This window comes from Pleurodeles waltl, chromosome 10 (genome assembly GCF_031143425.1).
Source record: "Pleurodeles waltl isolate 20211129_DDA chromosome 10, aPleWal1.hap1.20221129, whole genome shotgun sequence".
In the NCBI taxonomy this organism is placed as follows: domain Eukaryota; kingdom Metazoa; phylum Chordata; class Amphibia; order Caudata; family Salamandridae; genus Pleurodeles; species Pleurodeles waltl.
In genome coordinates, this window is record NC_090449.1 from 630,691,732 (window position 1) to 630,716,909 (window position 25,178).

A 25,178-nucleotide genomic window follows, 5' to 3' on the forward strand; every position below is an offset into this window, starting at 1 on the left:
ATATTCACATAAAATCCGTAAAGGTCGTTCATAAACCCTTACTAACAGTACTCTGTTCTGGGTAGTGTCTACAGCAACAAAGAGGAAACGAAATGTCATGCTTAAAACAATTGTCCTATTTGTCGGTGTAAAGCCAATTTTATTGTTGGCGAAAAAACGTATTTATGTGTAATATTACCTAAATAAGGTTAAATGTTATGTGATTGTAAGTCATCAGCCAGGGGTGAATAGTAAGTGTTCCAGGACGCCAATAGCATGAAATGAGAGGGCATTACGGAGCTGGAGAGCAGACAAACCGATTCTGCATAAATGTAATTACTGGTAATGAAGATGGACAGACTGCTGTTTCTATTCACACATGAAGACGTGACTAAGGGTTAAGGATACAATAGATGGTCTCCTGTACCCTAGTTTTCATCATCAGGCCACTATGGATGCAAGAACGTGCAATACTCATTTATGTAGGTGATGGTTTATGTATTGCTTTCCAGCTCCCACCATTTCTTGTTATGGAGATAAACCCCGAGATCATTAATGGTGTTGCCATCTCCCTATCTAGCCTCAAACTCTAGCAGCATAAATGACTGAAGAGGTAGTAAGAATAGGTGGTGGTGCCTTCATATTTTGATTTAGTGACAAAAGGAGCTGGAAGGTTCTGTACTATTGCAAAAGATTGCTAACGGACTTGCATTCAAACCCTGATATGGAATCACCCTAGTTCTTTCTCTACCTCTCTGCCTTAAAGGAGAAATTCTCAGATTCTAACAATCTTTGGGACTATTAAAGTGGAGTCCCTGGATCCTATTGTTTTAACTGCCCAAGCCCAATCGAGATCAAACTAAAATTGTCATGTCCACCTTTGTGGACACGCATGGGGTAGACAAACAAACCTACACTTTAACAACAGAAATAGCAGTGATATAGAATTATCGGTAGATTCAAATAAATGCAAACGCCGATGATATCTTCTCAAACACATATAAGAAGATGCTAACAAACTCTATCATTGTTAGTTATTATTCTGGAAGAATTCACCTCTTCCTTTCCGAGGGCAGTTGTATATGATCCTTCCATTACTAGGATCAGGCGTGTAACTTCTCTGGCTGTTGTAGTGGCACAGCATATAAATATAGAAATAGTATAAATTTCAAATACTGAAATTAGGTACAAGCAATTTGTATAAGAATACGTATGTACAACTGACCAGGGCTAACCATTGATAATTGGTCCTATTCATCCTCCCTTTTTTGAAGTCCTAGTACAGCTCTTCTATCCCTGTTGACATTTTTAACAGGGCCCATGGAGGTCAAGCACCAGTGCTTCCAATAGAGCTGAATTTCAGGATGCGCAGTGTTTTGATTCAGGCATTCATTAAAGGCACCCAGGTTGACTAGAAACGGGGAAGAGACAGGAATCAGCAGTTGAAAAATCATACTCTATGCCAATCAAAGAGCAAAAGGTCAGGAAGAGAGTGTCTGTTTGAGAAGAAACAGTAGCCACATGGTGCCGCTACATTGTCACTGAGACCCGCACATGCACTCTCCTACAGCCTTGCCAGTGAGGAGATGAAAGTCGGTGACAGTGGTCAATGAGATGGCAGGCCACCCTGTGGTTACAACATATCAATCATTTGAGCTACAAAACCTGATGGAAGGATTCCTCTCTTATGTAGAGTTAGTACACAAGTGTCGCTGGTTGTGCTGCTACCCTCTCCTTTGGAATGCTCAGTAATGGTCAACGGAAGTCAACTAGATCTTAATGGTGAATAGTGGAGCTACAGAGAACCAGAGTTAGTTTTGTTGTCACTATATTTCTCCATTGTAGTCTGTTTTCTGTTCATGATATACATGCATGAAAAAGGTTAACACCTAGAATAATAATGTTGTATTTTCTGTTCTTAAGTAGACTGTGTCACTAAAGGTTGTTTGTACTTCAAACACTTTTTCTAGTTGGAATGATTACAAGATGCCAACATATGGTTATACCAGTTTGTATTACATAAGATACAAGTCTGCCATTGGTTAATGTCCAAGACCCTTGCTTGTTACATCATCGTACTTGTCATTTGTAGAACCAGTGAGAATCTTTGTGATAACATAAACTTATATTTCCTTCTGCAGACCGAGCCTCCATTGAATACTCCTGAAAACAGGGAGTACCTTGCAGAAATCATGTTTGAATCATTCAACATACCAGGGCTTTACATTGCAGTACAGGTAAATGAATAAAGTCTATATACAGGGCAAGTTTATAATTTAGCTATATGAGACATGAACTTTAAATGTAAAGTATACTTGGTTACAGTAAGTAGGATAATCACTTGACCAAACATTGTCAGTGTCCAGCCAAAATTTACAATTTATCACCGACAACCAGGCTTCCTTAATAGTACATTGAGGGGCAATTTTGCCCTTGTGTTTCTCTGCCTCAAATGTCTGAAAGCGGGGTGGTGAACAATACCTTTGCATACCTCCACGAGGCATATGGTATTAGAGTGGAAATCCCTTCTGACCAAGACCCATGTTTGCAAAGAAGCCTATGCTGTAGAGTAAACCGATGTACACAAAGGGTAGCATTATTACCTTTGCTGTCTATCTATCATCACTTTAGCTGAGCAGCCTATGTTGTTTTGACATTGGTGGAAGGTTGTGACAGGGAGCGGGACCTTCATATCCTTGGGGGATGCCTGTGTGGGAATAAGGGAGAACTGCTCACTCCATGGCAGATAGGAGTAAAGTCTCAAAGCAGGAGGATTTTTCCTTTAGCAGGAGGCTAAGTACCAATCACTGCTGGGCCTTTTGCAGTGGGAGGTGTAATGTCCATTTATTTAATATGGCCATAATCTTGTCCAACCTCCATCAGAATTGACAGCCTCTCTAGGTGTTTGGCAACAATGGAAACTCAAACCCACTCACTTACCTTGGTGTACGTTTTAGCCTTGTTTCAAAATATAGCCCACACAGTCTAATCCTCGGCAGATTGAATAATTCCCTTTTGTTGTCTTTGGAAATGGTTGTTGAAATCACCAAGCACATGAAAGCCTCTAAGGAATGGGTACCTGAGAGTGCTGTTCTTGTCTTTTCCCTAGTACGCCACCATAGTGTCTTGCATGTGTTTGATGCTAATACCTTGAGACTATGCAGGCATTCACTTTTACTATATTTAATCCAAGTAATTTGTCATAATTCTGAAATATGTTTCAATGATTCTTTTTTTCTTTGGCTAGCTCTCCCATTAACCTTCTATTCAAATGACTCCATTTAAAAAAAAAAAAAAGATGTACATATGTAAAGATTTGCACATGTGCTTCCTTAAATATCTGAACAGATTATACCACTGAATATTGCACATAGGAATATCATGATATAAGAATATTGTAGACAAAAGATCAAAGAGCAAAATATCAAAAGGTAAGTGCATATAGAAGTATATGTACTATTCCTAACTCCACAATTACGTACCTTAAAGAGATATATTGTCAAGGTACACATATATGGAGTTACGTATAGAAGATTTATACTTACTTACCTTTCTGTATGTCGGTTTCGATTTGTTTTCTTCAATATTTCCATGCCACTACATTCTATCTTCAGTATTCGGGGGGCACATCATCTGATGAGCTTCATAGTGCGCTGGCATAACACCTGAAATCATATGTGGTTTTGGGGTGCTAGCCTTATTTATCTCTGAACCAAAACAAGGTCATGCAGCACAGGAATAAATATGTCCCCATAATTCCTGCTGTGTTTTAGAAGCGACCATTTTAAAAATTGGCACACAGTGATTCTTCTCTGAAGAGGAGATGTCTCCAGTGTCAGATGACTTTTCTGATGGTTATCTTTCATTCTCTACGGTTACAAATGTATTCCACTAAAATGTGTTTAACTTAAATATAGCAAACCTTTTTCTCTACTACCCCTTATTTGAGTACAAACAGTGTTTTTTACCTACACTAAATAATCATGGATCTGGTTATGAACATAACATAGCAATATTGACAACTGTAAAATGTCACATTTTGCGTTCTTTCTTTCTTGTTAGGCTGTTTTGGCTTTAGCTGCATCTTGGACTTCCCGACAGGTTGGTCAACGCACATTGACAGGAGTGGTGATTGACAGCGGTGATGGTGTTACTCATGTTATTCCGGTGGTATGTATACATTGCAGCATGTTAGTTTTTTCCAAATAGAGTTGATGACAGTGAATGAAAAACAACTAGTTATGTAGTTAGACTTTTTACAATAAACATTTTGCCATTGGCAGATTCAATAAAAACCAAACCATGTGCTTCACGTAAGTAAAATGACCAAATGTACCATCAATAGCATACACGAGATTGTTGTCGTATGTGACCTAGTGTTACTGGCAGGACTTATCTTAATGTCTTACTTTCTTGAAGGGAAAAAGGCTCTGGTATCTTTCAGTCACACTGGCTTATTTCGAAAAGATTTAGGCCCTCATTACAAGTGAACTCTTATGTTACTGGCCCCATCGGAATTATGAGATCTGTGGGAACACTACGGATCTCTCTACTTTCACCTGGAGATTTCAGCAGCTGCAATCAAATTAAATTTAGGGGTAGAAGGCTGGGGAAAAACGAGAAATAATTGGGGAATCAGTTATTCGCCATTAATCATAAATGGCCGAAATTGCCCCACTCCTAGAGTTACTGGTTTCCCAGTATTGATAACTCCAGGGTAGGGTAAGCTGTGGCCATTCATAGAAAGGACCTCACTGGAAGTGGAACCTGAGATGGACCTAAATGAGATGATGAGGAGAATAAATGCAAATGCCTAGATTCACTATATTTCCATTCATCATAGCACAATATCCAGATTTACAGCATTGCTTTGTACAAGAGGGAAAATACAGTGTCATATTTACGAAGCTTCCCCTCCTGATGGAATTGTCCCCTGCATTGGTGCTCAAAAGAGGCTACCTTGTGGGACGCATATCCTTGCAATTTGGTGCAGAGGAGAGTTTGTGCTATACAGCATAGGATTTTTACAGGAGGTGCGCCCTTGCAGTACAATTTCCTATGAGTAGACAAACTCAGAAGGTTCCTATTCATTTGTTGTGTGCAGTGCATTGCAGCACACATGAAATGTTTTTTGCTTTTTATGAAGAATCACATCATCCCTTGTTTACACCTGCTTCAAGTAGGCATGCGTTTTTGTTGCAGAGCCCAGTCTGGCCACCTTAGTACATCGGGCTTTGTGTCAAAACCTACAGGTGCTTGCACTGATTTGACCCATTAATGCCCCAGTAATTACCCCTTAGATAAAAGCAATACAAAGCTGTTTGGGTCCACCATTCCCCAGGGCTGATCTTGTTTTTTTGGGGGGCGGTGGACATGGGCCAACCTTTCCGAGCTGTAGTACATCCTGTGGACCCCACTCTTGTGACTGATTTCTATGGTTTGGGGAGGGGAGCGTGCACCTCTCCCTGAACTGTAGCTTGGCTCCAGGGACCCCATTCCTCTGTGCTAGATCTATGTCCCCCACTGCTGACATTAGCAGTAATACTCCTGCCACTTTGGAGCAAAGATTTTCTTCTGTTCCCTGCCTGTGAGCGTTGGTATGAAAGAGTGTTTGCTCCTGCTGCAGGAGCATATTTGCTTCTGCGGAGACATAGTTGTTGCTGGTTTGTGGCGGCACCCAGTATGTGTGCTGGCTGGGTAGCCAACAGGGGCCACTGGGGCCGCAGGGGCTCCGTCTGCACCCTCAATGTATTTTACTGATGTGGGTACCCCAGGGAGGCACGAGGGCACTCACCAAAAACAAAAAGTGGCTGGCTTCTACCCGCACCCACAATAGGTGCTGGCTGGGAAATCAACAGGGTTCACAGGTCCCTGAGGCTCCTCAGTGGCCCCAAATTATTTTACTGATGTGGTTGCATAGGGCACCCACCAAAAATAAAAAGTGACCGGTGCCCACTAACATCAACAATGGGTGTTGGCCAGGGAGCTGGTAGGGACCTCAAGTACCCTGGGGCTCCCCCTGCACTCACCAACAACAAAGAAAAAGCTGTGGGTATCTCAGCTGGAATTGGGGACTCACCAAAAAAAAGAAGTGTAATAAATAAGGAGCTGGAACTGCTTATTTATTATTCACTGCTCCCATGAGGAAACATCCCATAATGGCCTTCGTGGGCTTATTTAAATATACTTTAGTGCCTGGTGATGCCCCAGTCTGGCCTCCAGCATATTTGTAAGTGTTGTGGGGGTCTGCAGGAAGTACAGCAGCCCCTCAGAAATACCTAAAAAATAACCCTATGTTTTCTGGGGTCTATAGAACATGGCCCCAGGAAAATTTGATGATATTTGTAAGTATTCCCAGATCTGATGCTTTTGCTCTTCAGCTTGGGACTGTAGGGACCCTTTGTGGTTGGTCAATGGCTTTGGAAGCATACAAGAAAGACTCTGACAATTGTTTAATGTTGTTTTCATGACACAGTAAGTAAGTCTGCCTTTAATATATTAACAGTGACTTACTTTAGAAAAACATAACTAAAAAAACACAGTGTGATATGTGATAGTTATAGTTAGGTTTTCAAAAAACCTTATCAATTCACTGTCAAAAACAAAGGTTAAATGTAAGTTATAATTAGGTGAGAATGACAGTTAAAAGTTACGATTTTAAAAGAAAGAAATCACTGAGTTTTACCAGTTGTAGTTATCTCAAGTAAGTATAACTTTTGCCCTAAAGAATCTACAAGTCACGCTCTTGCTATGCAATGCTAATTATCTCACATATTACATCATTCATTGCATATTCTATGACAAAAACATCTGTAATAACTTAATTGATGATAACATTGTGCATGGTATCTATCTATCTATTAAAAATGAAGTTATTTTTTTTAATGCAAGTGTATATATTTATTCAAAACTAACACCATTTAAAATGTATTTAAAAGGTTATTTCATGTAATTAAAAATCATATTTAATTTAAGTTGTTTTATTTAATATAATTTCATTGTAAATTACCCGTTCCTTAAAACCCTTAGTGCCCCTACACAATACCCATCGTTGAACACTAAACTTCACTACAACCCCAATCCACTGTCCATCCCTGAACCTTAAAACCGCTTGCAACCCATAAACACTACCTGTCCCTGAACCTTAAAGACACCCTATTAGCCGTATGAACTATCCATCCCTGAACGCTAAAATACCAGTATTAGTCCTAAACACTACCCAGCCCTGAACCTTAAAAAGTTCTGAACACCCTACACTTGCCTGGACTATAAACCATTTACACCACTAATCCCTACCCATTCATGAATGGTAGCAACTTCATTCTTGTCCTAAACACTATCTATCCCTGAACCCTAAAACACCTAATTAACCTTAATCTCTTCCCAATCTTGAACTCTAAAAACCCCTTACATCACTAAACACAGCCCATTCCTGAACCCTAAAAAACCCTATACCCCTACATGCAACTCATCCCTAACCCTTAAGGATCATTACTACCCCTTAACACTATTAATTCCTGAACCCTGAAAACATTGTTATCCCTAAACACTACCATTCCATGAACCTTTAAATCGTCTTATTGCCCCCCAAAATACCCATTCCTGACCCATAAAATGTCCTTACTTCCCATACACTCTACCCATCTATAAACCCTACAAAACTCTTATAACCCATAAACACTACCCATCCATGAACCCTAAAGGCTCCTTATTACCCTAAGCACTATCCTTCTCTGAACCCTAAAATACCTGTATTACCCTAAACACTACCCAACCCTGAACCCTAAAACTCTTGTAATACCCTTAAACACTACACATGCCTGGACCCTAAGACCTCTTACACCACAAACGTCTACCCATTCCTGAACCCTAAGACCTCCTTACTATTCCAAAATGGTATCTGTCCCTGAACCCCAAAAAAACCTAATTAACCCTAAACTCGTCCCTACCTTGAACTCTAAAAACCCTTTACTACCACTGAAAACATCCTATTCCTGAACTGTAAAAAGCTCTGATACCCCTACACTTAACCCGTCCACGAACCCTACAAACTCCTTACTACTACTAATCCCTGACCCCTGAAAACATTATTATCCCTATCACTTCCATGAACCCTAAAATCTCCTTACTGTCCCAGAAAACTACCCATTCCTCATCCATAAAATGTCCTTACTATGCATACACACTATCCATCCCTAAACCCTAAAAACCTCTTACAACGCTTAAACACAACCCATCCCTGAAGACTAAAAACTCCTTATCACTTCCAAAAAAGCATGTGTATCCATAAAAACACACCTACCTTTAAAAAAATCCAGAAGTAAAACTAATACACATGGCCATATATTACATGGTGAGTGTTTCCTTAGGAAGACTTTTTTTTGTTTAGCTAATAATTTTGGTACCATTCGCTGAACCTGCACAAAAAGGACATTCTGGATGCTCTCTCTCCCATTGGGCATTTCTTTACCACAGTACTGCTTCTGGTACTGCAGTATCAAATGATGTAATTGGCTGGTCGAAACACTGAAGAAAAGCATGGTGGCCTCCATTACAGGTCTCAAGGACTGGTCCTCCAAGTCCTGGAAACATTGTCAAAGGCTTTGCAATGTGTGAACACCCCGACCCCCAGAGTCATGTGAGGGGGTCCCGAGGGGCTTTTCCCTTAAGTTAAATTAAAAATATATATATTTTGAGTTGCAGATACCGTGGTACTTGCACCCAGTACTGGAGTACACATCGAAGCCACCTTTACCACAATACTAAAAGACACATTTAAAAAAATACAAGACCAGACTCTGGCCAATTGCCTTTGTGCAGACCGTAGTTAGTGCATAGTTAAGTTTGGCTGCCTGAAGAGGGTTGGGTGCATGGCCAATCCACGGTTGCACGCTGGCAAAGGCTGTATAGCTGTGTAGTGTATTTTAGCAAAGTATGAAGGGTTGTCCAAAGTCAAGTCCCTGGCAGATGGTGTCTTATCACTGGTAAGTGCACACTTATCAACCTCTTGGCTTGTGAAGCCTTTAAGAGCGTGATCCTAATAAGGCGAATAGATTACAAACTGCTTTATGAAGGGGGTTCAAGGTGACCCCGTTAAAGTTCATGGAGACATTTTCTGTGTTACTTGGGTGAATACCAGTAAATAGAGGGTAACATTCACCAAATGTAGGTAACTAGACGGAAATTATGTGCACCCAGCATGTGGCCGAATATTAGTACCAGTTTAATGCCTGAATGCACCCATCAATAACTGAAAGGTGTTCAGTTAACCCTTTGCAAAACGTGTGGCACATTTTCAGTAACTTTTTATGCGATTGAGTTAGAAACATGTTTTTTTTAAACTGAAGTCTGGAAATCATGGAGCAGATAGAATGTGTTTCACAAACATTAAATCCATAATTATCTATAAAACGCCTCAGAATTTCATCATTCCAGTGGTTTTGTTTAGCTACCTAGCATGGCCATTTCTTTCCAGAATTCAAATCTGCAATTCAGTGGAAGCGAATAATTTTGCATTTGCGTTAATGGCTGCTATTTTAAAGACACTCAGAATTTTAATTTAGCTCATTCCGCTTATTTCTGTTCTATTCTATTTAGCTGTTTTTTTTCAGATATCACAAAAGAACATTACTGGTAAATGGGAGGGCAGTCTCATTATCCAAAAGGCTATTCAGCCATGCAAGGTTTCCTGGGCGTAAATATTTTCTCATTTGGGGAATGTAGAATGAAAGGACAGTTGAGCATCAATATTTGAAAAGTAAATGAACTTTCATTGGATGGCTGAATTACCTTTTGGATAATGAGACCGCCCTCCCATTTTCTATTATTGTTTATATGTTTAGCGATTTGTTGGTAGCCGGATCTCTGGGAGCAGGCAACTGGTGAATAAGGAGTAATTGCCAGTGCGGTGTACTGAAGCCACGACTGCCATTGTTTGTGATTAACAGCACAAAAGCACAATTGCTGAAGCCAGAAGCAGACAATTTAATCACAGAGAGAAGCCGAGATAAGAACTCATGTGTTCTAGTTACACATTTGACAACGTAGACTCCAGAGCAGCTCTTCTCAGCTCACTGAGAAATAAACGTTATCATTCCGATCAAAGAGAATAGTTCATTTTTCATATCATCAGCAGAAACTCATTTTAAAAAGAAAATTGTGACTTAATTGGTCTGTCTTGACCACTAGCTTTGACTTTTTCCAGCAGAGCAAACAGGGGTAATTAAAAAGGATAGGGCCACTCAACTCTAATAGCCTTTTCACACTGCAGGCTACATTTTGATGAGATAATCAAATCCAATGTTCTGCCATGTGAATTTTTCCATCTTACTGATGCAGAAATTCAGTAGAAGATAACAGGTTTTTGAAAGGAATAACCATTTTAGAGACATCAAATAGTATCTCCGTGTGGACATGTCTAATTTATATCAAAATGCTCAGTATGACCAACATGTGCCAAGAATCTTTCGTCTTAGGCACCGACTAATTTGAACATTAATACAAGTGGTGGCAAGCCAGTATGTTAATGAAACTGCATTAGGCGAATTAAGCATTGGGTACTGTCCCCGTGCGCATCTTCGTTCAGTGCATATGGTAGAGAAGGGACTCTGCATCTAAACAAATGAAGGGCCTCATTGAGAGTTTTTGGGGAGCCCGGTATCCCCAGCAAAATCATTGAAAGAAGTCGGTAAATCTATCACCCTGTCAGACTACCGCCTGCCATATTTGGAGATTTCTGAAAGTATGGTACTCTAAATGTGGTCCAAAGAGCTGAGAAAACATTACAGAAACAAAGCATGGCTTTTCACCTTCTGCTGCTTGTTTCAATGCAAGTGTACACCCAACTCTTGAATGCAGTCCTGAAGACCCCCAATTCGCAGAGTGCTGTGAAGAATTACATTACCACAGTAGTTGCCTTTAGGGCCCTCCCAGGGGCCAGGATGTACATTTCCCCAGCAGAGACAGCGCACCTCCTACTCCACTCAGTGTTTTTGCAGGGGCAGCTCTGGTTTTCATCTGAAAGCTGGCTGACTGTTACTGCACCCCATGGTAAGTGTGTGGAACAGGGGTCCAACCTTTTCTGTAATAAGAGCTTGCTTGTCTCAAGGGCCTACACATGATCAGTGAAAATTATCCTGAACTACTAATATTATTAAAGTTGTAAAAGTGACCACATCAGATATGATTACATTAGTGACCAACATATGCAAGATTACCAGCAGTGATCACCTCTGTTCATCAGACAGGGCTGCCAGTAGTAATGTGAATAGCTTTTAGCAATTTGGAATCCCTGTACATGGTTAATACATAAAGACCATAGCTGCACTGCCCCTTGTACAAAAGTAATTATATTAGAAACATATCTTCCCAGTGCTGCTGGCAGGGTGTTGGTGGTGGGTTGGTGGATGCCGGTGGTATTTGCATTTGGTGTGCCTCTGTGCATCTAAAGTGGTGTGTGAGGGAGAGTTTATTTAGTTATTTATGATCCCCTATTTCCCCAACAAATATAATATCAGGAATATTTTTCCAAAAGCTTACATGTATTAGCATTTTAAAATGCAAAACGAAATATTGAAAAAAGAGATGCTAAGAGACGGGATAATTCACATATTATGTAATTTCCTCCTAAAATTTGAACAATGATACATGAAGCTCTGTGAAGCTATGTTAATGACAGATTTGACATATGGAAGAATAAATAATATAAAAAATAGGATATATGTATTTGCTCCTCCTCCTAAATGAGTATGCCACCAGAAACAGGGTCCTGCTCTTTATCCACCTCAGTATTGTCAGGAAGTGCTTATCTCATACCATATTTCCTTGTCAGCTCAACACTAAGCATGCATTAACCTGCTTGCAACGTTCCTCAGCAGCATGTTGCATTGTGGGAATCACATACTTTTTCAATGATCAGCTCCACATTCGTGGAAACAAAGTGCTGTTTATTAAAAAGACGTCTGCCTCAAGGGTCCACCCATATTATGGCCCCACTTGACAACTACAGGCAGGGGTACATGAATATCTTGGAAGCTGTAAAATAATAACTATGGGTTAGTAAGTGGTGATCCAGTGGACCGCTTTAGGGCTGTTGCGGGTGTCTCTGGGGTACACAATCACTGTAAGTGTTCCTCTTTTATCTAACCCCCAACAATGAAAAAAAATACATGATATGGAAACTTGGTTTTCACAAACCTTACACGATGTTTTGATTTTATGTAATATGGGATTAGTCTCAGTAGGGTCAACTCTGTGACTTTTTCCTACACTCCTATTTGTTTAACACAGAGTGGGATAGGAGGGTTTTAGGGGCATGCACCAGTGGAGAGTAGGACGGGAGTGGGAAGACTGCCTGCAAACACATGCACTCTTATGGAGTGCTGCAGCTAAAATAAAAAACAAGTATTGGCAAAGTACATAGGTCTATCCTATGCAAGAGCTATTGGCTCAGTCAATGTTTTAGCCATGTTGTACATTATTCTAGCTGCTGTACAGAATAGGTATAAATTAGGAAATATATTGCTGGCCACATCATAGTGCTTTTTTGTGGTGGTGTGGGATGCGGAGAAGGGACAAGAAACAATAGAGGAACGAGAGAGAGGGTTGAGAGTATGGGGCAAGCAACTACTGGGAGGGGTGTGGGGGATTGGAGGAAACGACAACAGGGGGGTTTGGAGTAGACTAGGGAATGGGTTAAAAAACAAAGCAGGACCAGTGGGATGGGGCAAACAATGATTATGGGGCAACAATGAGGGAGGGAAATGAGGAAGGGATATATATTGATGGGGATGTTTGCGAGGGTGGGGGACACTATGACCAGGGGAGGGGGAAAAGGTCACGTAACAACACAGGAGGACAAAGGGAAGGTCGGCAAGCAATGATGACTAGACAACAATGCTGATGGGAATGGGGAAAACAATGACACAGAGCTGGATGCGGGAGTAGGGGAGACATCCTGCAAACACCTGCACTCTTATGGAGTGCTGTAAGTAGAACATTTAAAAAAACTGTCTGCCAAAAAGTACAAGCAGTGGAAGGACACAGTACTGGAGTTAGAAAGATTCCAGAGAAGTGAGAGCAGGGAGGAACACATAAAGGGGATGTAAGACGGCATGTGCTGACCAAACAGAAGCAAGGAAATGAGAAACAAGTTTAACCAGTGGGATGGGGGAGATGCTCTAAACCCCTTGTAAGTAAACAAAATATCCTACATGCGTTGTCCCAGGCGAGACCTAAAAATGTATGGAAAAGAATACATACCTAACTTGTTTGCTAAAAAAACAAATAAAAGCAATTTAAAGAAAAAAGTTTGAAAATTTTAGAAGCTGATCAGAAGTTAAAGAGACTCCTGCGACCCTTACGATTCCTGCAGAATAATGGGTGTAGTATGTTAGCAAACCATGTACCAGGTCATGTCATGTGATTTAAGACTATCACAAGGATAATTGCCTTAAAACAAAGGATGAAAATTGGTACTTTTATGATTGAAAAAAATGTTAGACAGTTAACACCCAATTGTGCAAGCTGGCCCAATGGGATCTCAAATGTTATCTATAAGTCAAGCCCATTGTGAAAGCCAATAACCTTGAATTTTCCCTTTAATTATATAATAAGAAAGGCACCAATATACAAAAGCTGAAAGGGTTCTCTAATAAGATCAATCTTCAAAGTCTGAAACATGGGTGAACCCGTAACCTACAGGCTAATATCTTTTCTAGATTTATTGTATAATATATTTTCCAAAGTCACGTTAAATTGGTTAGAAGAGGGAACTACTGAAAAAGTTAATATCTTGTGAGCAGGCAGGATTTCTGGATGCATGAATCACCAGAAAGTGGATTGTATTATTCAAAAGTTAGGGAATGTTGGCTGCTTGGATGCTTTCTTTAACTGTAAATCTTCTTCTAAATTAGGTTCCTAAATTAATTGCTTTCTATGGTTCTTCACCTTGTTCCACACTCTGATACTTGGGTGAAAGTTTACGTTGAGTAGGAAGGAATTGTGTATGTTGAGTAGGAAGGGGCAGGACATAAAATTGTTAACCAAAGTGGGTTGAAGAAAGGGTATCTCATTCTTATTCCAATTGTTTTTTAGTGACCTTTGGCCGTTCCTTCTTGTGGCAAAAGGTGTGGCAACAAAAATATGCAAAAAACAAATATACTTTTAAATACTAATGACTTAGGGGCTGATCACGACCTAGGTGGAGGGGATTACTCTGTTACAAATGTGACGGATACCCCGCCTCCCATTTTACAAGTTCATAGGATATAATGGAACTTGTAATATGGCGGGTGGGATATCCGTCACATTTGTGATGGAGTAATCCCCTCCGCCGAGGTCGTAATCAGGTCCTTAGTGATATTCAAACATACACCAATTGAATTACTGGGGCAGACTTTGATGCTACATACGTATTGTGTTATAAACAGGCTGATTAGTAATTGCAGTAAAACTGAATCCGTCTATATTGGCAGTAAAACAAATCATTTCACTTGCCATTTAAATGGTGAGCCCATGCAGTATTTCTTCCTATGGACATCTACGTCATTTTCATGACACAGTACTATGAACAAAATAGAGGCTAAAAGAGTATGGCTAATGGGCTGCCACTGTATTTAATTTGAACTGGTGGTTGCAGGCGAAGATCCACTGGCATTCATTTTTGGGGGCTTCACCTTTTTTTTTCCTTATCAGATATTGATCCAGCAAAATAGAGTGAAAAACTGAGAAGGGGGAATGAAGGAGGAAGAAGAGAAAGAAGGAAAACTTTGGCAAAAGAAAAAAGCAGGAACCTGCAACAGTGAAATAAACGGGCAAGGGGATGTCTTGTGGGGGATTAGGGAGGCATGAGGTGGAATTAAGAATAGCAGTGTTGGTATTTGGCACGCCGACATACAACTGCACCAGCCATAGGCTTATGAGCAAACCTTTGGCCCCCAGCACCTACTATATTACAAATAAGGCACTGGTCTGCCATTTTAACGGGTCTAAGAGAATGTTCTGCGAATACATTGCTAAAAGCATTATATACATAGAACTTGCCTCATTTATTGCTTACAGGATGGCACAGCTAGGATTGAACTACATATTTTAATTGGCAGGGCATTCAACTAATTAGAAAAGCTTTTGTGATGCCCTCACCTACAAGGATTGAGCCTGAATGCTTAAACTGCGGTTTAAGTTGCTCGAGATCCGGGTTAAAAGTTTCCCTAAAAATGTCTTGCATACCTTTCAAACTCAGAGCAAGGTCGAAAGTGTGGAGTACATTTAGGGGTCGCCAGAGGTCGCAGCTGCGAACAATGGCATGCCCCTTACGACCCCTAAGATGGCCTTTGCGACTCCGGGTCTCAGAGGTGGCGAAATCAGTGCCTGGAACACGGGGGCAGCTCATATTTAACAAATGCTTTTTAATGTATGCTGTGTGCGTGCTTGCAGGTGGGTGGGTGTGTTTACGTGACAGAGTGGGTGTAGGCGTGAGTGCGTACGTGTGTAAGCACGTGTGTGAGAGTGAAATTTAAGGATATAGGGTGTGTGAAGGGCATGCAATGTCACTTGCGCTACCCCCGGCATTTCGGTGAATTTACGTTAATGGTCGAAAGCAGCTTTATGTTTCTTGGATTTGTGACTGAGTCAATGTAAAATAATGCAATGTAGAAGACAGAAATTGAATCCGTTATTTATGACGTCTGGTGTGGATTTTGATTAAAATAATAGTTACTGGAATGTATTTATCTGTGTATCGTTGAGAATATTTCTTGTAGGAAGAGAGTACTAAATACATCAGTTCAGTTGTATTACTTTGCGCTGCTGTATTTCAAGAAAGAAATAGTTAAAGGGAAGTTTAATACTGCTTCTACTAGAACAGAGGTAAGTGTTTTGAAGACTTTTGTACACTAGTCCTTTGGGGTGTCTACTGCTACTGGATTTGTGAAGAAAGAACTTGTAATGTATTAATTATTACACATTCAAATAAAGTACATGTTATTATTAATGTGTTGCACATTTATGTGGAGTGCTGTGTTCAAATAAACTTATTTTAAACGTATTACCCCATACAACCGCAACAAAAAAAATATGTTGAGCAGCAAAACAAGGGTTGCATCCGCCTAGAAAACATCTGTAGCATACATAGAATTCAGAATGTGCCTGCAACAACTTCAGCACCTCAATCAAGGCACTATTATACTTGTTAAGAACAACATTGTGAGACATCAAAGAAAATATGTTGCAACAATGACAAAAACTTAACCTAGACAGTATTTTAAAAATAAACCTAAATCAGTTAACTACTTGCAAAAAGCAACATATTAAAAAATATACTGTTTGATTTTACAAATGCACTTTAAAACAAAGCGATTTCACCAAGGAAACGATATTCCAGGCCAATTTAAGGTTGACAATGCATTATTATGGTGTAAAACAGCAAAATAAATAAAAACACTACAAATTCACCAGAACCTCCACTGCCACCCCCACCAGCCACTCTTGGTAAACTCCAACATAATTTCACGTTTACCAGACCCCCTAGGATATTGCGGCATGGATTGGGAATTTTTGCGGCACAAAAATAGAAATGTTGCTGCACACGGTTGTGTTTTGTGCCGCATTTTGCAGCACCTTGTTTTAGTGACAATTAAGAGTTATGTCCTAATATAATGGGAAAAGCCATGGTGTATGGTCTCCTAATAACTACAGCATTCTGCCTGTCACCCATGCTCTAATCTGATCCTCCAAGACTTAAAAACAAAGCATGACCCTTTGACGTCAGAAATGTCCATCTAGTCGCTGAATTGCACACCGTGAAAACAAACGATCAATCTTGTTTTCCTCATGGATCAAATTGTGTGATCTTGGGCAAATACTGTATTTTTCCGAGTCTCCTTTTTGAAACTACTACTTTTTAGACCCTGCCAGTGCATAGCTGCCCTCCACTTACTAAGCTTAGGCTCCCCAAGGGGAACTGTTAGCAACGCAGAGAGGTTAGTAGGCTGCCAAGTGTCTTGTGTCCCCTCCCACTGTGCCCCCTATAAATAGAAAACACATGTTAGGACTGTCAGGGTGAGGCTGTGGGAATAGGATTACATGGAGCCTCTGCCAGCATGGCTCAGTTCGAAAATGCAATGTGAGTGATGTATCTGTGTGAGTGCAAGATGAGCAATATGCCTGAGTGCAAGGTATGTCTGTTAAGCGCAGAGTGAGCAGTGTACTTGAATGAGTGCAGGATGGGGTGTGCCTGTGTGAGTGCGTCCTGATCAAAGTGCCTGAGATTTAAGCCGTTCCTGTATATGTGCAGGGAACGCCGTGTGTGCAGAGTGACTCCTGTAGAAGTGTGGGTTCAAGGCGACAAGGTGCCTGTGTGAGTAGAGGATGAGAGGAGTGCTTGTAAGTTCAATGTGGACTGTGTGCTATTTCAGTCCAGCGGGATGGTGCACCCTTGTGAGTTCTGGGTAAGCAGTGTCCCTCTGTTAGTGTAGGGTGAGTGATGTGTCTGTATGAGAGGAGGATGAGAGGTGTACCTGAGAGATATCAGCCCATAAAAGTCCGATCTATTTCCTTTGACATTGTTTATTCTGGTAATAATGTCAAAGCTGAAAAATGGCTTGGAAATGTTGCACATATGGATGCCACACATACCACACGCGTATTGCTCCACTTACATGAGTTTATGCCACAAGAAAGCAGTTATGTTACTGTAGTTGATATATATATATCTATATATGTATATATATATATATATATATATATATATATATACACAAATATATATATATATATATACCAAGTTTTATATAATGTGAACTCGACTCAAGGGCATTATAGCACTTTACATGAACACTACATTAAATTACACAGGGCAGATTAAATATTTTCCTTTAGGGATAGTGACATTAGGTGATTAGACCAGGATCACAGGAAGTTGAGCCAATGATGGGACTTCCCCAATTCCAAAGGGCATCTTTGTTTGCTATATCACCTGTGTTGTGTATGGCCACCTGCACACAAAGTAGTAGACAAAAATGTAGTTTGTAGTTTGACTGAACATATGAAAGAGGTTAGTGGTGCATATCACTGCTAGTGTGAGTACTAGCATCAGCACATGTGTGAATGCAGTGAAGTTACAGGTGTAAGCGCCAGTGCAGGTGTGATTAATGTTGTGAGTGCCAGTGCAACTGTGAGTACAAGTGACAGGCTTGGTGCTGAAGGAATGAATACATGTGCAAGTGAACTTACTGGGGCTAATGTATAAGCGAACTAGGTGTAAGTGAGGTTATTGGTGCATATTCCATACATGTGTAAGTGCGGGGTAAACAAGGTTACCGGTGCATGTGGCAGCATAGTGCCTGTGATGGTGGTAGTGAAGGTTGAGCATGAGGGATTTCTCTGGTGCAAGTGCTAGTGCAGGTATGAGAGCAAGAGCCAGTGCAATTGTGAGTGTCTTTGCAAGTGTGAGTGCAAGTGCCAAAGCAGGCATGATTTCAGGTGTCTGTGAGTTTAGTGGTGTAACATATTATGACTGATCCATGTGAAGGTAGTGGTGCAAGTACCAGTGTGAGTACAGGTGCAAGTGATGCTACCGGTACAAGTGCCAGTGTAGGTGAGTGTAGATGTGAGTGATTTTAGTGGTAACTGAAGCTGTGATGTGAGAAAAGTTGCTGGAGCATGTTTCAGCAGAGGTGTGTGCATGTGCATGAGTGAGGCACTTGCCAGTATAGGTGAGATTGCAGGTGTGGGTGCAGCATTAGTTCAAGTAGCAGTGATGGTGTGAGTGCAGGGGACAATGTGAATTTGAAAGCAGGATTTGCTACTGATGTAAGTGCAATACTCTCAATACTCTGAATTGCACACCTTCATCCCTAGTTGTTGCACATTAGCCTGCTAGCTTCTTCTTATGAAGTTTGAGCAACAATATGGCATAGGGAACAGCCCCTTCTAGCTGTTCCTATTACACTTTGGGTCTTGAAAAAACACACAGACAGTTTACCCAGAGCAATAAAGCGTCCTTTCTGTAGCAAGCTGGCCTGGTTTGTAGTGGGTACCTTGGGTACTTACACCTTACACCAGGTCCAGTTATCCCTTGTTAGTGAATGTAGTAGTGTTCTAGTAGCTTAGGCTGTTTGAGGTAGCTATAGCAGAGCAGCTTAGGCTGAACTAGGAGACATGCAAAGTTCATGCAATACCACTTATAGTTACACAGTACTTATACACAAGTAAAGACAATACTCAGTGTTACCAAAAATAAAGGTATTTATTTGGGTGACACAGTACCAAAAATATCTTAGAGACAATACTCCTTCTGGAGGTAAGTATTATACACAATATATACACTAGACACCAAAATTAGACAAGCAAATAGCCATAGAACAATGCAAACAGTAGGAAATCCTATAGAATGCAGTGGGAGAAAATAGGTCTAGGGGCAACACAAACTATATACTAAAAAAGTGGAATGTGAATCACGAATTCCCCCCTAGACAAGTGTAGTGTGTGCAGAATCTCTGGTAGAGTAAGAATACAGTAAAGGTAAGTAAATTACCCCATCCCAGAGCTCAGAAAAGGAGGAGTAAAGTACTTAAAGTTTCCTTAGGCCACACTACACCTCGTTTTTGGCGATTTTGCAGCAGCCAACCAAGTCTGCAAAGAACAACTGCTGGAGTATTGGACCTGAAGACATGCAAAGGAAGGGGACCAAGTCCAGAAGTCGAAAGAAGTTCCAGGAAGGACAGGAGCCCCTGCCAACCCAGATTAGGGTGCAAAAGAAGAGTCCTTGGTTAGTTGAAGACTGCAGAAATGCATACTAGAAAGATGCCAGTAGGTTCCTGCATGATGCAAAAGATGTCCCACGGCGTGAAGATCATTGCAGATGAGATTTCGTGTTGGAAGGCGCCAACAAGCCTTGCTAACGGCAAAAATGCTTTCTTCATCAAAATGGCGTTTGATGGAGCCAGGAGGGACCTGGAGGCCTCAACATTGTGTGAGGAGGAAGAGGGGGCTCTCAGCACTTTAGAGAGCTCTCAGGATGCCAGCCAGCACCCCCAGAAGCCGCAGGATCCAGGTTCAAAGGAGGTGTAAAATGCAGTTGATGCAGCACAACAAAAGAAGGTCCCACGCCGCCGGAGAACAACTCAGAAAGTTGAGCGTCACAGGGTGGAGTGCTGGGGACCTGGGTCAGGCTGTGCACAAAGGAATTTTGCAAAGAGTGCACAGAGGCCTCAGGAGGTGAAGAAGACCCAATACACCGGGGTACCGTCGTTCTTAGGGAAGGCAAGGTCTTACCTCCTCCAAATTGCGTCAGCAGGACCTCAGGACAGTTTATGTCGATGATGTCCACCCTCTTTGTCCTTAGGAGCACGCTCATCACCGTGAGAGGAGTCCCAGGATACCAGTCGTCGCCTTGGAAGGTGCCTGCTTGGAGCAGGGGAGTGACTCCGTCACTCCACGGGAGATTTCTTCGGTCCTTCAGGTGCAGGATGAAGACAGGGAGTCCCCAGAGCATGCACACCATGGAAACTGTTGCAGTTGCTGACTTGGAGCTGAGGTTGATGAAGAAAAGTGTCTCTTGTAGACACTTTGTTGCAGTTACATCGTTTCTTGTAGCAGGCTGCAGATGATCCGAGGTCAGAGGATGCTGAAGTTGTTGCAGAGGATTCCTGAAGGAAACTTGCAAGCAGAATCTGAAAAGAACCCACAGGAGAGACCCTAAATAGCCCTGACAGGGGGATTGGCTAACTTATCAGGTATGGCCCTATCAGGAACGGTCTCTGACGTCACCTGCTAGAACTAGCCACTCAGAGCCCTCCAGAGTGCCCCCACACCTTGCAAAGCAAGATGGCTGACGTCTGGGACACACTGGAGGAGCTCTGGGCACCACCCTTGGGGTGGTGATGGACAGGGGAGTGGTCACTCCCCTTTCCTTTGTCCAGTTCCCCGCCAGAGCAGGGGAGAAGGGGGTCCCTGAACTGCTGTAGACTGGTTTATGCAAGGAGGGCACCATCTTTGCCCATCAAGGCATTTCCAGAGGCTGGGGGAGGCTACCCCTCCCCAGCCTGTAACACCTATTTCCAAAGGGAGAGGGTGTAACACCCTGCTCTCAGAGGAAATGCTTTGTTCTGCCTTCCTGGGACTGGGCTGCCCAGACCCCAGGGGGGCAGAACCCTGTCTGTGAGATGGCAGCAGCTGTGCTGCAGTGCAAGCCTCAGAGAGCTGGTTTGGCAGTACTGGGGGTCCCCAGTGGAGCCCCCAGGATGCATGGTATTGGCTCCCCAATACCAGATTTGGAATGGGGGGACAATTCCATGATCTTAGACATGTTACATGGCCATATTCGGAATTGCCATTGTGAAACTACATATAGGTATTGACCTATATGTAGTGCACGCGTGTAATGGCATCCCCGCACTCACAAAGTCCGGGGAAATGGCCCTGGACTATGTGGGGCCACCTTTGCTAGTGCAAGGGTGCCCTCACACTTAGTAACTTTGCACCTAACCTTTAGCAAGTGAAGGTTGGACATATAGGTGACTTATAAGTTACTCAAGTGCAGTGAAAATGGCTGTGAAATAGTGTGTGTACTATTTTACATAGGCTGCAATGGCAGTCCTGTGTAAGGGTTTGTCTGAGCTCCCTATGGGTGGCAAATGAAATGCTGCAGCTCATATGGATCTCCTGGAACCCCAATGCCCTGGGTATCATAGACTGTGGACTTATAAGGGGGGTCCAGTATGCCAATAGACATTGGTAAATGATGTCACTGGCCTACAGTGACAAATTTGAAAGCAGAGGAAGCATAAGCACTGACGTTCTGGTTAGCAGAGCCTCAGTGACACAGTAAGGCACTACACAGGCATACATATTAGGCCACAAAATATGAGCACTGGGGTCCTGGCTTGCAGGATCCCAGTGAGACAGGCAAAAGCATACTGACATATAGATTTTTATCTATGAGCACTGGGGTCCTGACTAGCAGGATCCCAGTGACACAGTAAAAACGCACTGACACACACTCATGAACAGGCCAAAAGTGGGGATAACCATGCTAGAAAGAGGCTACTTTCCTACACAACCCCCCCAACGAAGAACAATAAGGCTAATCTTGGCCAGTTGAGACTTTACTGTCTAAGTGGTGATAAGTGGAGAGTAGATCTGCAGTAGAGTGGTTACTCCCTTTATCATCCACTATATGGTTATTTCCCTGTGGGAATGGAAACCACCCTGTTTGGAGATTTTTACCTAACCAACAGTGTGAGTGTAAATGTTCAGAGTTCCTATTAGTATGTTTAAAAGTTTGGCAGTGGGATTGGTCCACTTTTCCTATGTCAAATGCAGGAAATGCTAGACAGGGATGCTGTCTCAATAAAGCCATAGCCGGGCCACAACTTTGTCCATATGGCTGTAAGAGAGAACAGGGTTGGTGTTTCTCTTGAGTTGGAGCAGGGCAGGGCTGCTGTCCTATAATCTCCACACCAGGACAGGGCTGCTGTCCTAAGTGTTTAGATGTAGTGCAGGGTTGCTGCACTAAAGTTTCTCTGGGAGGGCTGGAGGGATGCTCCATATTTACTAAAATGGTGTAATTTTGCACATCTGGATTTGTAATTCCACAGAGAGGTACTTTTTCCTCTGGGAGTCCAGTTGTGGTAGCTGAGGGCTCCTTTGGTACAGGTTCCACCACAGGAATGGTATCCTTAGTGGCAGGATGGGGGAGGGATACATTGATACCCTTTTTACCTGTTGGTGGAGAGGGAACTGGAGATTCCAGGCCTTTTTCTCTCCTTTGCTTTTTCATTTCACCAGTAATTAGAGGAAGCAATTCCTCAGGGATACCCAGCATGGATGCATGGGTTCTAAACTCTTCCTCAGCCCAACCTGAAGCCTCTAGGTTATTCCCTAAGAGACAATCTACAGGTAAGCTAGGTGATACCACCACCTGCTTAGGGCCAGTAACTCCACCCCAACTAAGTTGAACTACAGCTAAGGGGAGAGACTGAGTGGAGTTATTGACATCAGTAACTTGGTACTTCTGTCCAAGGAGGTGTTGTGCAGGTGACACCAGGTTTTCAGTCACCAATGTGATACTTGCACCTGTGTCCCTATAGGCCTGGGCCTCAATGCCATTTATTAAATTAACTGCCTGTACTTATCCATGTTAAGAGGACAAGCAGCTAATGTGACAGAAACTGTCTTGGGACTGGCTATCCCAGTTTCTATTATGGTCCCAAAAGTGAACCCAACTACACCTTTTGTTTGACTATTGGGAGTAGTCCCACCACTATTACCACTACTGCTAGGGGCACTAAAATCTGATGTCTTAGTGGTGGTAGGCTCAGGGGCTTTACCTGAGCAGGACTTATCCCCTTGCCAATGGCCTTTATTTCTACACACATAGCACCAAGGCTTTTTCTGATTGTGTGGAGAGTTTGAAGAAGATGAAGAAGTTTTATCCCCACCCCCAGGGGAGTGTTTTGGACCTCAAGAAGGATCTTTGTGTTTACTTTTATCCCCATGCTTGTCCTGAGATTTTTCACCATCTTTCTTTTTGCCATCCTTGTCACCCCCTGTATGAGCTTTTCTGCTCACCCTTGTTCTGGCCCATTTGTCTGCCTTCTTTCCCAATTCTTGGGGAGAGGTCAGATCTGAGTCCACAAGATACTGATGTAACACGTCAGACACGCAATTATTTAAGCTATGCTCTCTCAGAATCAAGTTAAATAGGCTTTCTTAATCAGTCACCTTACTGCCATGTAACCAACCTTCTAGGGCCTTCACAGTCCACAAAGTCTGTCCAGTCCTGTGATGACTCCTTTTTGGTCTCCCTGAACTTAAGTCTGTACTGTTCAGTGGTTAAGCCCAGACCATCTAAGAGTGCATTTTTTAGAACCTGGTATTTATCTGCATCATCCTCTCTGACCATAAGAAGTCTGTCTCTACTTTGCAAGAGAAGGATAACCAAAGTATAGTAGCCCACTGTACATGAGGGACCCTCTGAACTTTACAGGACCTCTCAAGTGCAGCAAACCACTTGTTGATGTCATCACCATCCTTGTAAGGAGGGACAACTTTGTGCAGATTCCTAGAATCAAATGAAGGTTCCCTAACACTTGTATTTCTAAAACTAATGCTGCCACCATGGGGAACTAACCCCAAACCCTTCCCCTCTTTCTCCACAGCCAGGGATTCCCTGTCTAAGGCCAACTGCTGCTGCATTAGCTTCAGTCTGGCCTCCTCTAACCTTAGCTTTCTGAGTTTCCTATCTAGGGACTGGTCCTCAGGGTTAGAATCATGTGAAGCCTCTGAAGCAGAGGTAACATGAGAGTGTGCAGAGGCAGACCTGTCTCTAACAGGGGCCACTCTAGTGACCTGGCCTCTAGGAGTGAAGGGGAGCCCTACTTGTGTGTGAACCCTCCCCACTGCCAGTTATACTAGGTGGTTTGTTGACAGATAGGTCTTTGGAAGGACCCTCCACAGGATTGTCATCATGCTCCTCTGAGCTTCCTGGTTGGAGTTATCCTCTACCTCTTCCCCTGTCTGATCTGGACCAGTGCTGAGTCCCTGGTTATTTTGGAGGAATAGATTTAGGAGGAACTCCTTATTGGGGTTCTTCCCAATCCCTAAACTTCTTTCAATACAGAGACCCCTCAAACTTGTAAAGTTTAGATTCTCATATGTTGTTTTCACAACTCTATGGGTAGCATCTACAGAAGACATATTGAAAGAAAAAGGTTTTGGGAAAGTGAGTAAAAAGTTAGTAGAATAACAGAGCTAACTTTTTAGAGAAAAGAAGAAAACATTTCAGAACTTTGTAAAAACTTTTGCAAAGTTTAAAAAACTTTTAAGAAAGTTTGAAAATTGTTTCTAGGTATGTATTATGCATGCTCTAAGTATTGGAACAAGCTTTTCTTGTGAAAAGCACAGGTAACAAAGTGGTAAAGCAATTGCAAGTACTTATCCCAACCCTGCTGCCAATGTAGGGGACTGGCCTGGTTTGTAGTGGGTACCTTCTGTCACGGTGTCTTTTCCTCGGGATCTGCACGCTGCTGAACAAGAAGGCCCACCTCCCGGCATCATCGACTCAGAAAGCTTTAATAGCACAGAGTTATGATGAAGCCAGGCGGGGGGAAGGGAATTAAGGTAGGGAACAGCTGGGAGAAAGATCTGAAAAGAAAAAGGTTAGAACAAGCATGCATATACTCATTAATGACAATCTA

The 25,178-nt window shown here is 42.2% G+C and overlaps 1 protein-coding gene across 3 annotated transcripts in view; it reads left to right on the top strand.

The window, feature by feature from the left end:
* The window catches only part of ACTR3B (actin related protein 3B), a 578,551-nt gene that overhangs the window by 170,128 nt on the left and 383,245 nt on the right, over window positions 1–25,178 (top strand). For all 3 annotated transcript variants that reach the window (XM_069211126.1, XM_069211127.1, XM_069211128.1), the window contains exons 5-6: window positions 2,121–2,216; window positions 4,042–4,149. In XM_069211126.1, coding sequence (XP_069067227.1) covers window positions 2,121–2,216; window positions 4,042–4,149 — 204 coding nt within the window. The remainder of the gene's footprint in view (window positions 1–2,120; window positions 2,217–4,041; window positions 4,150–25,178) is intronic.